We start from the raw sequence: 17,062 nt of genomic DNA on the forward strand, positions 1-17,062 counted from the left end.
ATAGCAAATGGAGAAAAAAGTATTTTATATTTTATTCATTTAAATGGCAAATGTGCCTTTTTGAATAAAACATCAAATGTTTTCTGTGCTTTATACAACCCAGTTTGCCCTTCTTTAAAAAAAATGTGAGTTGCTCTGTGCTTCAGTGATTACCTTCACAGCAAAAGGAGTTCAGCTCTTTTTTGTTATCGCTTTGAAAATTGTGCTAAATCAAGTCTTCTTGACAGGAAGGCACCGCTCAGCTCCTCTTTATCAAAAAGCATCTGTGGTCTGACAATAACAATGCATTTCCTGTATCACAACAAAGGAGCATTTATACATGAACATTAAGAATGAAACAATGTAACTACATTAACTGACACAAAAAAAAAGTCCTTTAACAAAAGTCCTTTATGGACACTGAATATACAGTTTTATGGCACAGAAGTGACTTTTCTCATGTTTTCACAGCTGAATGGTTTTAAACCCCACTTTTGATTTTTTCCTCTTCTTCGCTTCATATTAAAACCTGCAAAGATTACTTTACTCTAATAAACAGCAGGTGGTGCTCTCTCTCCTTAATGGAAGAAGACAGAGCTCGTGTTGTGACGCATTTCTAAATAATATCCCTCTGAATATGTTACTGTGTCAGATATGCTAGTCTGTAAGTCTGTCCACTTGTCCACCTACACACCCTCCTTTTTTGTCTTGTGCATTGACTGTGTGACGTCCGGATTTTAAATGTGACAAGCTGGTAAAAGTCTGTGTGAAAGAGAGTAGGAAGGCATTCTAAAAGCATCATGAAAATGTCTGAGAACTGTTCTCCTGACAAGTTACATTAAATCAAACAAAAGGAGGGATTCAGTGTATAATAGTTTAAACTGTTGTGTAATTGGAAAATTGGTCACTTACATGGAATGCATTCTAAAATGTAGCTTTGATTGACAATATTTTAAATGTGTGTATTGCCTTTCTGTTTGGGATGATACATACTGTTACTGACGGTTGCTGTCATGAGCTTTTCTCCAATCTAAACATCATAAAGTGTGTTACTTTCTATAACCATCATCTTGTGACTTTGTGTTTCAGGGTGTTGCTGCATCCCTGCAGACAAATATTTGTGCCAAAGGTGTACTGAAGCTTCTTGTGTTCATCTTACAGGCCCTGTCAAAACACGTTGGCACTGTCCAATCTCTCCCTAACTCTTCCTATCTCACACTGTGGTGACCGACAGCAGGGGGTTATAGACCTTCTTCCCATCTGCAGACCTGGACCCGTGGGCCAGGAGCTCCTGTATCGTGATCCAGTTGTCCAGGATTCTGCGACTCCGCTTCTTCACGCTCCTGCGGTGGCACAGCTCCAGGATGGAGGTGGGCTCCTGCTGCTGATTCGCCCCCTGCTGTCCTCCACCGTTTCCCCCCTGCTCCTTCTCGCGCTCTCTCAAACAGTCGAGGCGGCTCTGCATCATGAACTCCCGGCGCCGCCGCTGCTCTCGGGCCTTCAGCAGCTGCTGCTTGCGCTCCTCTTTGCTCCAGTAGCGGCCCATCTTCATTTCACTCACGGCGTCGTCGTCCGTCGTCATGCCGCTGCGCTCCTCTCTGATCTTCATGGCGCGTGCCTTCAGAAGGCGGTCCCTCACAGGCCGCTTGGCCACGTAGCGAGAGCCGTCACTGCGGATCTTCACCTTCCACTCCATACGGGGGGAGGCGGGCGGCATCGGAGGGGACAAGGGTGCAGCTCCTGGGGCCTGAGCTACATCTTTACAGGTGCTACCCAAGCTCATTGGACTCTCGTCACCCCAAGTCTCAATGCTGCCCTCTCTGAGTCCTCCGAGTCGCTCCGAGGTGGAGGGAGACCTCAGCTGCATGCAGCTCAGGTAGTGCTGAGGTGGATTTGTGTCCATTTGACGGCGAGACAGGTAAGGGCTGTTCTCTGCACTGTATCCACCGGACCTCTCAGCGGTCCCACTGGCTTTGGGGTTACGTCTCACCTCTCCATCTGAGCCCCGCCTGGTTCCTCTGTCCCGGGACAGGGACCTGACCTTAGCTCCGGGGCTGTACGTCTTAGCATCGCCTCGTCTCCTGTGACTGTGGGGAGAGTAGGGTTGGTTGAGGTTCGCCTGCGTCCCGTCGCCTCTTTCGACCCTGGTTCCTCTCTCTCTCTGCCGGGTGGAGGATGGAGGCTGCGTACCCTCTGGGAGAAGATGCTCTCCTCTCTCCAGGCTCTGTGTAGAGGGGGAAGGGTGCTGTTCATTGACCAGAGGGGTGCTCCTGCAACTTTCCCCTCCGGTGTTGTAGGCACTCGTGCTGTCCTTATCCGAGCGCTCCCTCTCTGGGAGCTCATTGATGTCTGACAGAGCGTGGTGACAGGACTCCTCACTGACCAAAGTACCACTAATGTCCAAGCGTCCGGCTCCTACTCCAGCCCCGGCACTCGCTCCGTTCTTGTCCTCGAGAGGCCAAGCCTTCATACAACGCTCCCTCAGCTGCTGCATCTTCTGCGCCCTCAAGATGTTACGACACTTGAACTCCAAGTGCCGCAGCTCCTCTTCCAGGAGGGCCATCTCATGCTGCGTCAGGCTCTCATTCCTGTTCACATCCAATGAGACCCCTTCCTCCTGGGCCAGCCCCTGACCTCCCAGTGGCATCAGAGCATTACTGTGCTTCTCATAGTAGCACTTGATTTCCAAGAGCTCTTTGTACCTCTCACACTCCTCCTCAGTCAGCCCAGGCATCATCATTCTCACAGGATCTGCAGCGTAAGCCCTCTCCAGGCGCTCCACCTGTTCCAGGCCTCCTCCATTAACGCAGTCCAGCCCTAAGAGGGAGTCGGCGCTGAACTGGAAGTCCTGGGAGTGCAGCAAGGGCGGGGTGTCCCCTCGGCCGGACAAAAACTTGCGCATGCTGCCCGGCGTGTTGGTGGCGTTGGTATTGGAGGCACTAGTGTGGTCGTCTCCCAGGAGGTCGTGTTCTGAAGACTCCTCGTAGCGAGTGCTTTCGTCTGTGCGGCCCACCCCGCTGTCCAGCTCCTGGCTGTTGCTCAGCACCGTCTGGAGCAAATCAGGTGAATCCCTGTTCATTGAGCGGCTGTGGCCACCTAGTAGACCCCCACCAGCAACACCGCCTGGTCCAGCACTCAAGACGGAGGTGCCGTTCCTCACACCGTGGCTGCTGGGTAGATGAACAGCGTTGTCCAATGTCTCAAGGTCCAACTCATCTTGATCCAGCTGGTTTTCGTTCTGGCAGGTAAAGACGTATCAGGGACAGGTTGTTGAATTTAGTTGACGGCGTTGCAGAGGAGGTTCATTGATGAAGAGACAAACAAAAGACAGAGGAAAAGTTTGCATTACATCGTGCAGAGATATCTTGTGTCCAGCAGTTTAATTCTTAAAAATAAAATCTTTTTTCTAAATTTTAGAAAAAACATGTGTGGATGGGATCTTTAACATAGAAAACAACAATATTTTTAAAGGTTTTAAGATATGATAAAGAAGCATGTTTTGGCATTTAAAGTTGGGGTTTTTTTGGCCACTTGGGGGCAAGGAAACAAGCTCCAAACACAATATTGACACATCACCTATGAAGTTGATATTGTAAGCTTATTAGCAAACCTGTTGGCTATTTACACATATAGCAGATATGGAGCGTTGTCGGTGTAAACAAATCGATTATAGCAGCTTTAATGTTGAGTGCAGCACATTTCTGAACCGATATGATAGTAGTGCTCCTGTCTGTCACTAGATGGAGACTGTGCTGTGTGAGATTTTTACCATAATTTCCAAAAGCTTCTGTTGCATTTGGAAATGGAAACCCATTGAGTAATTTGTCTGTAGAGGAAAACAAACACTCATAGCTCATGTTTAGACTTCATTTCATTTTCATAGTCACGTATTCAGTATTGGACAATGAATGTCCGTCGAGAATGATCCAATCTTTAGAGATGAATAATACTTAATATTTTAGAACTGTTTTTGTTTCTGAGCTGTTTACTTTGCCGTATTGATTGGCATCCCCTCATCAAAAAAAATCTAAATACTGGAGCTTGAATAAGTAAACAATTCATTCCTCGGAGCCCAGTTGATTTTGGCTAATTGGTTTGATTTGAATGTGAGTAGCGTTGGAGACTACAGACATACTATTGATTATCTTCATTCTTATTCGTCGACAACCCCTTCGGCTCTCTCTCTGTTTCTCCCTCAAGACAACAGATCACACTTTAATCTCTGCTTGTGCATTTCCCTCTGATGATTCTCCGTCCTCCCCTCCGCTCTCCTGAATCTTAATGTGGACTCATGCCTTAGCAATATAAATCTTGTCAGCCTTTCACAGGTAGTGCTTGTGCTCATCTCTCTCAATGCAAGGACATATTTAAACAGAGGAGACGTGTGTGTGTGTGTGTGTGTGTGTGTGTGTGTGTGTGTGTGTGTGTGTGTGTGTGTGTGTGTGTGTGTGTGTGTGTGTGTGTGTGTGTGTGTGTGTGTGAGTCTTTGACTTTGACCATTTTAACGAGTGCCTTTTAAATCTGCCCTTTAGCTCCGTCTGGACTGCAGTTTACAGGTTTTTGTATTCTCACATATAATCTCTCTAACTGCAGTTTTCTTTTAAATATTCTTTTTTTTATATGGTAAGCAATGAAAATCAGTTTGATTGTGTCGACATGTGTCAAGTTGTATGTTTACAAGTCATTCGATGGAGCTGTGTTATTGAAAGGGCATCTGGTGTGAGTTACAATGTCCTCGTATCTGCGAGAAGAGAGTGACCTTGAGGGAAACAAAGCGCTTCAACATTCACACTGCGAGCACAAGAGCTATTTGTCTTTGCCTCTCTCTTCACACTATCTGTGTGCTCATCATGTTTTTGCACCTCTTTGCTTTTCTAGCTTCGTAGGACAGGACACAGCAGAACACCAAGCTGTTAGTCCCCGATTTCTTTTCTTTCTGTTCTGAATCTCACGACTTAATGTTTTTATAGAGCACTACTTACATTTAGCCGAGTAATGAGTTGCTACATAAAGAGGGAGATAAGGTTAGAAGAGTGTTTTATTTTTTATGTCAGTATTCATACTGAGCCTTGCAGTTCTCTCCCCCGTAGACTTCGTATCTAATTTCCTCACCTCTATCTCGGGTCGTGCGAGGAGCAGGGAGACATTAGTGCTGTCCTCTCTGGTGAGAATAGCTACTGCCTCCTCTCTGTCCTGGATGTCCACTCCATTTATCTGAGGAAGAAAGAGGAGAATAAAAACTGAGCTAATGTCAGAAAAATAAAAATCCCTTCACACAAAGGTTAGATTCAATTAAATTACTTCATTCAGGAAATAGTCAGGGAAAAAAATCTCTCCTTAGTTTAATAGCACGAGTAATGACATTTAATCTCTTATGAAATGATTTTGAATAATAGCCGCACTATTAGCAATTTGCTTTAATAGGAGAATACGGCTGGATTAAAAGGGACATGACCATTGTTGACCAGGGGTTATCTTAAAGTTCAGTTTCATGCCTTATATAACTAAAGACAAGTAAAAAGCTGTTGCTGTTGCTGTGGAGAGTTATACAACCTTGTAGTATTGATAACATCATATAAAGGATTTCAAGCCCCATTATATTTAAGAAACTTGTACCTGTAGTATTCTGTCTCCTTTGCGGATTCGTCCATCTATCGCAGCGATGCTGTTTGGGTTCACCTGGGAGAAAAAGAAGGATTGTTTAGGAGCATAAAGAAATGGGTATAACTTCATACCCATTTTTTAAGTTATAACTTTATAACTTAAAATTTGATTTCATAACATTATCTTCACCTCTCCTACGTATATCCCCAGGTCCTCTTCATCATCGGTTCTGTAACACACTGTCAGCCCGAGTTTATCCTGTTGACGAGACTTGTACAGCTCCACCTCCTGAAGCAGTTAGAGAAAGGTGTGAGGATGTCAGACAGACAACAACAGGGGCAGCTTTCTGTAACAGAGTTTGAGTATCTAAACGGCTCTCACCTCATACTCCAGTTCATCCTGTCTGTCCACTTCATGCTGAGTGATATCGAAGTAGTCAGTGGGGTCGTAGTATATCGGCTCTATAAAGCTGAGAAAGACAATTTCAGGACACAATAGTTCAGTAATTTGGGGGCAGCTTCAAACTTCAAATGTGTGAACAGAATGGCATGGACTAGAACTAAGACGGCAGATGAGCTCTGGTCTGACAGTTGGACATGCCGCAGAGGCCTATTAAACTTCTCCCACTTACAGTTCATTGAATAGATACGGCTCCAGTAACGGCGGTAGTGGAGGGGACGGTGGAGGGTCGGGTGGGGGTGGAGCGCCACAGGGGTGCTGGCTGCTCTTGCCCAGTGTCAACATATGCTGGAAGCTGATGTCTGTTTGGGTACAGCTGTCTACACAGTCGGCCATGCCCATGGTCACTGGCACTAACCCGCCAGGGGCTCCCGCTAGGCCTGCACGTCGGCGGGCCCCCCGCCTCAGTATGTTGGACAGCACGGGGTCCCGTATGTCCAGGGTGGGGTCCCCAGAAAGGTGGGTCAGCTCCTTTCCATTCACCTGGAAAAAACACAGAGCCAGGATCAAGGAGCAGGAGGAGAAAATTAGAGGAGAAATTTTAATTAAAAGTGACTATTTTGGTAAAGGAGGTTGATCTTCAACCTGTAGTGCTAGACCCAAATTACAATGAGTTTAAAACATGTAATAGGGTAGCACATCCAAAAATCCCAAACCAAAGAGGACAAAATACTGTTATGTCACCTGTTTAATTTGCTCACATTACAATAGACATATGTCTACAAGTGAAATGCAAGTTCATTTGTCCTCTTTGAATTTTGAATTCTTGAAATGTGATTCACCTTTTGAATTAGGAATTTAATGAGAAATGGTGAAGGAATAAAGATAAAGACATGGAGTGTAAAGTAGTGTTTCTCTAAATCTACTTATTTTCTATGTAAAACATGGAGACACTACAAGAAACCGACAAAGATTTGGAAGGCAGCAAAGTAAGTGAAAAGATAAACGAGATTGATGCCTGCATGATAAAAGGAGGGCAATGGTGGAAAGTAACTAAGTACATTTACTCAAGTACTGTACAATTTTAGGTTCTTGTACCTTCTGTGAGTTTTTTTATTTAAGCTGCTTTATACATTTACTCCAATAAATTTCAGAGGGAAGAATTGTACTTTTTTAGTCCAATACATTTGTTGTGGACTAAAGTTACTTTGCAAATGAAAGGCTCTGTACATCCACACAGGTGTTTTCTTTTACCGTAGCTGATAAACCTCTGGTCAGGTGTGTGTTGAAGCAGTGCAGGCAAATCACATGACTTCACAGAACTCTAACGAGGGAGCGTTCAGCCCTAATTAGGCAAGTGAAAACACCTGTGTTGGTGGATTATTGGAAAGCAGGGATTTTACTTGTAGCAGAGTTTTACAGTTTGGTGTTACTACTTTAACTAAAGCATTCTTCTTTCACCACAGCAGGAAGGGAGGAAGACAGGAGGGAAGGACGGACCCACATGGGCAGTATTATCAAACAGGCAGGGTTAGTTCACAAAAACACAGAGAACAGGAGGGGGAGCTACAGCTACACACAGCTAAGGAAACACTGAGGTTGTGTTCAGGAAACTAGAAAGACACTTCAGCAGACATGTAAGAGTCACACGGCTTACGTTGTTTCCACAGACACACAGAGACAAAGAAAGGTTTACATCTAAAGGGTTTTGACGCCACGTCACACAAAGCAGCAGAGCAGAAATCTTTATACTGAGACCTTAAATCGACCGTCAGCGTCAAAAGAGCTCAACATGTTGTTTATGTGACTCTTCTGTGGAGAGAGGGAGAGAAATCAGGGAAATGGTGGAGTTAGAAAGTAATTACAAATGTGAATGGTTAGAAAAGACCGAGGGTTTCTTGAGAACTTTTTTCATAAATGAGAGAACCAGAGGTAGAAAAACCAATATTCAAGTTAACAGCCACAGAGATAAAAATGAGTTTCTTCAGTACATTAGTTTTGTGCGCTCCGGTCCTCCTGAACACTCTTCTGCAAAACACTGTTATCTTTCTTTTGTGTGAATCAGAAGTGGTTTCCCTGCAAATATATAAAGAATAAGAAAACGTATTTATATAATGAGGAGAAACTACTTAAAGTTTTTTTCTCTTTTCTGAGCAACAGGAGCATCAATAAAAACTATTATAATGTAATTCGTGCTGATTGTTACGCTTTAAAACATTTGATTTAGAGAAGTAAAACACTTCTAGCTGAGACAGGCAGTACGTTTTATTATTCCTCTTCTTTTCAGAGCTCATTTGACATGGCAGTTCATTTAAACAGTCCTTATATATACAGTGTAAATAGTTCTCATATATACAGAAGCATCACAACATGTGTTAAAGCCAAATCCTGCGGCGTTGGAAACATCTCCCCTCTATCCCACCACGGCTGGTTCATACAGAGAGAAAGAGGGCCATTAATAATTAAAGACTATTGAAAATAAATGTGGAGAAAGAATCAAAACAGGGATTTGACTTCAGGGTTACTGAACCAAAACATTGCTGGTCAAATCAAGCAGGACTTCCCGCAAACCTGAAGAAGAAAGATTCATTCAGTATTTAGACCTGATTCAGTATTTATAGTTTTTTTTTTAGCCACGCTAGAGGTGTGGCTCTATTGATATGAATGTCTGTCCGTCTAACGGCCAATCACTTTGGTCCAGACTGAAATATCTCCAAAATTGCATAGACTGCCATGAAATTTGGTACATTTATGCATGTTCCTCAGAGGATGAATCCTAATGACTTTGGGGATCTCCTGACTTTTCCTTCAGGGACACCAGCAGGTCAAAAATTTCTTGTGAAATATCTCAAAATCACCTAGTTGGATTGGCACCACATTTTCTGTTAGAGGCATCCATGAGGTGTGGTTACCCTGGTAACGTTAATCCCTGGTCAAAGCTTTAATTTGTTCTATACCCTGGTTTATGACTAAAATCTATTATGTTTTAATCAGCAGGAGATGTACTTTGTGTTAATGCTAATTAGCAAATATTAGCATGGCCACGCTTTGGTATTGAACATGGTAGGTATTATACCTGTAGCTCAAAGCGCCGCATGGCTGTCGCCTCTGGGTTTTAATAGAATTAAAATTAAATTAACACATTTTCCAATGCACTCGTGAAGACAAATTCAATTTCCCCTGATTTCATTACAGGAGATGGATGGCAGCATGATGATGTTGGTAGGCAGTTACTGAGCCAGACAGCCTTTGTAGAGTGTCATTCACGCTGCACTCAGTCACTGACCTTGGCTGTCTGCGACTCCCCACATCTTTTACCGCCCTGCTCCTTCATTCTCCCCTCCCTCCCTCCCTCCCTCTGCTCTTGTCCCCTTCCAGTAATTGCATGTCAAATCAATGTTCGCCTGTGCAGCCAAGCACAAAAACTTTCTTGCCACATTCAGTCCCTGCTCCCTTTGGTTATCTCCCATACCGCTACACCACCACCACAACCACCACCCTCTGGTCTCTCTTTCCTGCTTTGCCATTGTGTTTCCATGCTCACATTAATGTCCCTTTCTGTTCTCTTTCTCCATCCTCATCCATATCCACTCCTTCTTCTTCTCTCTCCTGTTTCCCCCCCCTAGATTCTGTTTTCTTTAGACGTGCTGCCTCAGCAGTTCTGTCTTCTCTGTCCCTTCCCCTGCAGACGACATCTCACCCTCCTCCCTCTCCTCTATTTCCATCTATTTCAGGCGGTCCATCTCCTCGTGTGTGTAGTTTTGTCCTTCCTCGCTCTAATGTACCCTCATAAATCTTACTGTCTCGCTTAATGAGCCTCTTCACTTGGAGACAAATAAGATGCTTCCTCCCTACATGGCCTTTTGGTGATGAAGGAATCGACACTGTGTAGTTTGCATGTTACATTAGAGAAAAAATTTGCACCTTAACATGCGTCACTAAACAGCCTTTTTATTTCAGCTCCAGCCTCATGATTTCTTTCTTTCTCCAAAACAACAGGAGGTATCTATTGTTTCAGCGCTCTGAGCTTCTGACCACACGGCCCAGCTCTCCAGGATCAGAGAGAGGTTGTTGGGAAACAGCACCGTAGTCTTGAGTGACAGGTATGAATACTGAGAGAGAGGGAGGAGAGGGGGATTCCTCATTCATTATCAATGAGAGGTGTTGGGATTGCTTTGAAGATGACTTCATGCAGGGTAATGGTTGTTGTGTGTTAGACCTAACGAATCCAGTACACTTGAGCCACGTTCTGTTCTCTATTATCTCTGGGTTAGTAGGTCATTACATACATCTGCTCTTGTGACAAAAGCAATGCGAATAATGAACCTCTCGGCTGCACACCCATCCCCACACTCCATCACAATTCTGTTTAATTGTATTTAAAAATAATTTAAATTCAGAAAAATGGGGAAAGCCTGCAAAATACGCAGTAGGGGGTGGGCGTTGGTGGTATCGGTGGCAGCTGCGGAGCTGAGGGTGGGGCAGGGGGGCTGATGCGTTCGAGATGAAAGAGATGCAAAGAGTTCAAAGTGTAGAGAGAGAAAGCAACGGCAGGAAGACGCTGAAGGAGTGCAGGGGGAGCAAGGAGGAAAGGATGAGAGGGGCAGGGAATGATGCAGGGGAAATGTAGAGAACAAGCTTTCAAGGAATTGCTGGGTGAAGGTAAACAGCGAGCCAGCCTGGCTCCAGGTCTATTACTTGTAGGTAAACACACAACACACACACACACACACACACACACACACACACACACACACACACACACACACACACACACACACACACACACACACACACACACACACACACACACACACACACACACACACACACAAACACAGAATGAAGGCTCGTGGGAAATTACTAAGTGGTTGATGCATAATTAGTCTTTATCTGAAAGCCCTTTTAAAGAGCAAATTAATCGCTTGTGCTGTACAACAGGAGGAGAAGAAAAAAGAGGGGGCGACTAACTCCACAGTAACGCACAATATTCTAAACGCATGTGGGAAAATACACAAACAATCAGTCTTAATCTGAAGTGTGACCTTATTTTTCATCTATCTATCTATGTGCATTTTTCAGTGTCCTCCCTCCCTTCCAACATGTTGAATTCCACTTGTTCAGTGATAGATTTTTCTCATCTCTCATACTTTGAAGGCTGAAGCAGTCGCCTCCTCAGTAAATCAATTAATCTGGAGATGGAGATGACCTACCCCGGTACGACCCCTGTTGTTTTGATATCACTGAGCTAATTCAAATGATCAAGCAGGGAGTGATACAGTAGGCCTATTATAAACTGATAGCAGTGAGAAGATATTGATTTAAAACATTCTTTGAAATGATGGCGATGGAGATAACAAGCCCCAGCAGGACTATGGACTGTTTGAATTTACATCATTTATTAATACATTATCAGTTGGAACAAAAGATGAATTGTGGGCAGGCTATTTTATTTTATTTGTGGTAGCAGAAGAACAGTCTGTTCAACTTGTCACAGGCTACATGTCATTACAATAATGCCCTCCACCTTTTCTTTTTTCTGTTACTCCTTTCCTATTAAATGAGACAACCTCTCCCTTCTTTTTTTTACGGGTCCATGTCAGACACACGCCTTAGAAGTCAGTAAGGGAAAGAGGAACCCGACAGACGCGTACATATTCCACATTAGCCTGCACTTCACCTAAGAAAACCGTCACATTCCTGATATAATAAGAAGCTGACACGCTAAAAAGGTCACGGGTGGTCTTTCAGTTGATACAATTAACCTGCAGTTATTTCATTTTTTTAAATTATGCTCCCCCACCTCCCTTAAAAATGTCTTTTTTTAAGGGTTTATTGATTTAGTCGTCAACTTTAACCCCTCCTGTGGCGCCTCCATAACTGAATGGTATGAACAAATCATGAATAGCAGTTTTTTAATTAGGTGATATGTTATAAAATATGTCCTCATAGGTGAAGTCATAATTGTTGAAAATACTGTACATGAACAAATAGGTCAAAATATCTTCATATCTGCTTATAACTCCAGCATACTTTGCTATAGGGACCTCTTTAAGATACTTTATGTAGAACAATGATGTAAAGTATTAAAAAAGATGTTGTCGGGGTCCCTTTTTATTTTGTCCACCTTCAGTATTTATGTTCCTGTGTGCACATGCATGTGACAGTAAACGCAACCATGCACTTATGAAACTAATTTCGGCTGATCATTATTGATCCTCATCAGTTGTCCTCTTGTGGCTGTCGGCATGTTTCTCCATGTCGTTGTGAATAAAAGCACATAAGGTTTGTTTAATGACGCCGGTTGCAATGGAAACAGCCTCCCGCTTCACAGTGATGGAGAGAAAAAGGGAGTGGCTGGAGGGCTCAGAGGGGCAGAGGTTTACTGTGTGTGTAGGTCACTCTGCAAAATCTTTCTTAAAATGGTTTATGTGCACATGAAGTCTACAATTGAATCCGTAACTCATCAACTGAAAAGCAATATGCCTTTTCCACTCGGGGCTATTGGAGGTTAAATTGATCAGAAACATGCCAATGGGCGTGAACCAATCAGCCGTGTGCAGTGTATGTGTAGCAGAAGCCCAATGTATAATGCATGAGTTTTATCCCTTTGGCAAGAAAAAAAAAAGTGTTTAGATGTAGTCAAATTTAACAGCCTGGTTTCCAGCCTGATGTAGCTGTAAGCTGTTTAATGCTGTATTTATTGTCTAAAGACAGTTACTCAGCAGACTGCATCTAATTTGAAGGTGTAATTATAGAAACCATAGTTAAGGAAAACAGCTCAAAGCTGAACAACCTCTAAAGGCCATGAAATGTGGGGGGGAGGGTGATATAATTATGTTTCCTCTTTTTGTTAAATGACTGCACACAGTGTACCTCCATCCTTATTTTGGCGTGATCTTTGGATTAATCAGCCATCTGTGGAGCAAGAATTGCTGTGTTTGTAATCATTAATGTAATAACTGAGATTGAATTTTATGGAAAAAAACAGCATGAAGACCTCTTTGCTGCCTTTTTAGTATTTTTGATTTAATACTTATTTTATGCAGTTTAAGAGATCTCTGGGTTTCACTGAATATATTCTCATGCAGTGTATGAGTCAGCCTCTGAAAGCCAAAGGCTGTGGCTCTGGTTCAGTACTCCATCTGCGTATGCTCTTTCTCTCTAATGCTCCTCCGCTCCCGGCAGCAATGCCGTTTCAGGCTCACCAGACCACAATATACGCAGTCTTGCTGCTCAAACACCTGAAAAATATCTGCTCCACTTACACAACTACCATTCACACAATAGATTTGCATGAAACATGACAACTGCTGCAGGAACTGCATGCACCAAATGATACAACGTATCTCCTGGCATCACTGTTTTTCGCTCCGCTCATCGCCACGCCCGTCTGGAAACCACGTGCAGATACTCCTGTCTGACAGAGCTGAAGTGTTTCTGGGATGACGGACATCTATAGGGACACAGTTGACCTCACACTGCAAGATCGGTGGAATTATGGAAAGACGTTAACCTGCATGCGGTCAGTGTCATTACTGCTGACCCCTGTTAGATAAGGTCACTGATTTATGGAATGCTTTGTGAAGTGACTCACGCCTTTCTGTTCATCTTTGCTCCATGAAGAGTTTAAATCTACTACTCGAAGGGCAAACGGCCATAAAAAAGGAAACAGTCTGATTCCCTCCCTCTTTAATTTGCTTATTTTGACTCCTTTTTCCCCTCTTTTGACTGATTATCATCCCTCTATTTGGACTCAGTCTCCCTCCATGTTTTCCTTTCTATTGGCAACGCCTCTGGCACCAGATGCAGCCCAGTTAACTGGCCCAGAACCCGATTCAAACATGCTACAGAGACCCAGCTGGGATTTCAGATGCCACAGATTCTAAAAGTGTTGCGCTGCATAACCACGAGTGCTGAGCATTATTCATGCTTCGTAAGCATGGGACTTATTTTGGTCACCGCATGTATCATGGACTCACTGAGCAGCAGCAGCTTCCTGAGGCACTGCACAACCAGATGAGCTTACTCACACACAGTCCGAGGTCCCAGTTGGCAGGTGGTGCTGAGGCTGTAACCGTGGCAACCCCTCTCTCCCATAACACTTTAGCCAGGCTTTAACAAGCTATCCATCCTGCTTCCTTCGTGGCTCTGCAGGATTCTACTTTCCCAAGCCAGAGTATCTGCTCTCTCTGATTGTAATCACAGTGAATTATCATTATCATAATTATTGGTAGTATTGTCACTAATTGACCATCATAATAAATAGCCTTGCTCACAAGGTACAAAGTGATTTTTGAAAGGTTTTTGGGGTTCATTTATATACTTAAAATCTACACAAAAGGCTTACAAGTTCTGCAAAAAGTGAGATGTGTCACATGATCTGGAGCTTATATGAATCAATCAGTCCTGTTCAATGCAGTCACAGTTTTAATTCACCTTATGGATTTTATTAATTGCTCAATGTTATGTCACTATCATGTTTATGTAAGTGATATAATTGGGCTAATCCTTTAGTTTGACTCATTAATTAATGACCTGGTGTTACTATGCTTGACCTTTCCATAAAAACAAATATCTTGAATTTCAACTGGTTATTGGGAATATTATATGTGAATTATTTGGGTTAATTGAGTCAACGTGATGAGGTTCTGTTGATTTTAATTTATTTCAGACATTTTTGACTGAGCTTTTTTGATTTTCACTCATCCAGCAGTATCGCTGGTAGAAATGGCCAAATTAAGAGGGAAAAAACATGAACACTTCAAGGACAGACAAAGTAAAGCTTTTGCTTGAAGCTAGAAAAAAGAAAAGAGAGAGAGAGAGAGAGAGAGAGTAGAGAGAGTGCTTACCTGGAACATGACCCTGTATTGTTCCTCAGGCTTTTGAACCACGCACATGTTGCACCCCATAGTGACTTTGGACACGGCGTTGGGCTGTGCAGGTTCAAAATTGCCCCACTTGAACAGTTCTCAGACCAGGACTCTTTATCAAGGTCTTTGTCCGTGGTAGTGCAAGAGCCCCACCCTCATTCGTAGGCTTGTGGTATAATGCACTCCTCCTCCTCCTCCTCCTCCTCCTCAGAGTAAAACACAACTCATCCCTGCCGGGGACAGATTCTCAGTTTATTTGGGTGTGTTCTCCTCTTCTCGTTCAAAATTTAAGTGTTATAATCCAGAGTAAATTCAAATGTGGAGAATTTTTCAAAGCTGCAAAAGCACGTGTTTGTATCTGTCTCCATCGCAGGCAAAATGCTGCTTGTTCAAGTAAATGTGCTTGTTGTAGATCATCCAGTTTCAGTGTTATCTTGGATCTGGAGAAAGGATGTTTGTAAGAGTCCAGCTGGTTTTGTGCTTATGTAGATTAGGCAGTTGTTTCAGTCAAATAAATGCCAATCCAGTGACTGGTCAAAAGTGATCATAAAGTATACTTGCTGGACCGTTCTTGGTCAGTTCTTCAGTGTTTAAAACTGCAGTATAGAGCAGCTTTTTTTCCCCAGCAGAACTCCAGCTGAATTCCCTCTCGCTGTTTATGAGCTATTTCCCTCGCAGCACTAGACAACCAAACGTTACTTTCAGCAATACTCTTTGAACAAGGTAGATACAAACAACACAGCTATCAAAGAACTCACCTCAGTCCTGTTTTTTTCTCCTCCCTCCCACATTTACCTTCCTACTTACTAGACCATCTGCTGTCCAGGATTGCTGAGAGTGGCTGCTAAAATAACGTCTTCTCCTGAAATCCCTATCAGGACAGCCCCGTGTTGTCCACCACTTCAGGATCAAACGCCTGGTTCAAGCTATTTCCTAATTTAACTTTTAAGTCGGGCAGGTTGGGTGGTGCAAAGGGATGCCCATTTCCCCTTAGCCAGGATCTTTAAGCCCTTGCTGCGCAGCTAAGATAAGCTGTATGTCAGGGATACAATCCTGAAAAGCATGCACACCTGCACACGCATCAAGACAGGCAACAACACGCAGTTCTTTCAACTACAAGCACACAATCTGACAAATTTCCTGTAACTGTCAGCAGAACTGCCATCAATAGAGTCAGTTCAGTCATTTCCATGCTGCCTCTCCAAATAATACATGACATATAAGGAAGAGCAAGACTGTTGTAGTAGACTGCAGCAGAAACACATTATGTTTATCTGATCTGTTGTCAGATATCATGACAAGTATTGGACCATTGATCCTCTACACTACAGCACACTCAGCAGACTGCTGCAGGGCTGAGATCTGAATGACTGATTATGATTAAATTAGTGACCTCTTAAGCAGAGATCAGACAAGTCTCTGTCCTGACTATGCAGAGAAATCAATATCACACCAACTCATTCGATCAATTGGATTTTGTGCTTGCAAGGTTATCAAGATTGTTTATCACAAGAACCGTCAATATTTGTCTTTTACATATCCAATAATATCATTTATTTAGGCAGGTCATTTTTTAGTAACTTGTGGATATACAAACACCTTCTCTCATGCTTCGATATTCAAATTTGCACTTGACCAGCTCCTATAATTAAATTCGCCTCAGTCAGGGATAACCTGAATTAGACCGGTAACAGAATCTCAATATAACTTTCTCAACTGTCTTCCTGTCCCCTTTCTTGCCCTCCCAGTCTCATCATCTTGGTTAAACCCTTATCTTTAATCCTTCAGTGAGAGTTGAGAGTCTTGTCTCCGAGGTCCATTGCCTGTGTGCTGCCGGCGACAAGGTGCTGAAGCTGCTAATCCTCATTCAAGGCTCCACTACAGCTGTATCCTTTCCAGAGGCAGTGTAATCCAAAAGTCTGGCTCCTAACACAAACTGACCAATTCACACTCACTCCCACTTACATACTCATGCACACAAGCACACAGGGAAGCACGACAACTTAGGAGAAGAGACAACCTAATAGTCTGGAGAGCAGATGATAATCAAGCTTTAGCGAGGTGTCAGACGTGCTCAGCAGGCAGGTGTTCTCCAACTGTCACCCCCTCTCTCCGTCTCCATCACCTAGACCTCTATCTACCTGAGTATCAATCCTACATGATTAGTGAAGTGCCTACAATCATCCTCTGCTTGCCATGCTTTTCAG

At 43.4% G+C, this 17,062-nt stretch overlaps 1 protein-coding gene across 1 annotated transcript; it reads right to left on the bottom strand.

Moving 5' to 3' along the window:
- Positions 1-1,145: 1,145 nt before the first annotated feature.
- Positions 1,146-14,894, bottom strand: LOC129100069 (PDZ domain-containing protein 4-like). The gene is made up of 8 exons (XM_054609585.1): positions 14,835-14,894; positions 7,741-7,794; positions 6,215-6,525; positions 5,965-6,052; positions 5,773-5,871; positions 5,590-5,658; positions 5,092-5,193; positions 1,146-3,217 (listed from the first exon to the last, which is right to left on the bottom strand). Exons 1-8 carry the CDS (start codon positions 14,892-14,894, stop codon positions 1,193-1,195), a joined length of 2,808 nt encoding a protein of 935 aa, XP_054465560.1. The 3' UTR covers positions 1,146-1,192.
- Positions 14,895-17,062: the final 2,168 nt, after the last annotated feature.

This window comes from Anoplopoma fimbria, chromosome 12 (genome assembly GCF_027596085.1).
Source record: "Anoplopoma fimbria isolate UVic2021 breed Golden Eagle Sablefish chromosome 12, Afim_UVic_2022, whole genome shotgun sequence".
Lineage (NCBI taxonomy): Eukaryota > Metazoa > Chordata > Actinopteri > Perciformes > Anoplopomatidae > Anoplopoma > Anoplopoma fimbria.

Bases quoted from the DNA above. Each gene is read 5' to 3' on its own strand.
- LOC129100069 (XM_054609585.1), bottom strand. From the start codon at position 14,894: ATGGGGTGCAACATGTGCGTGGTTCAAAAGCCTGAGGAACAATACAGG. The intron at 7,795-14,834 runs GTAAGCACTCTC...CTCTCTCCACAG, and splicing joins AATACAGGGTCATGTTCCAG to AAGAGTCACATAAACAACAT. The intron at 6,053-6,214 runs GTAAGTGGGAGA...TGTCTTTCTCAG, and splicing joins CCGTATCTATTCAATGAACT to CTTTATAGAGCCGATATACT.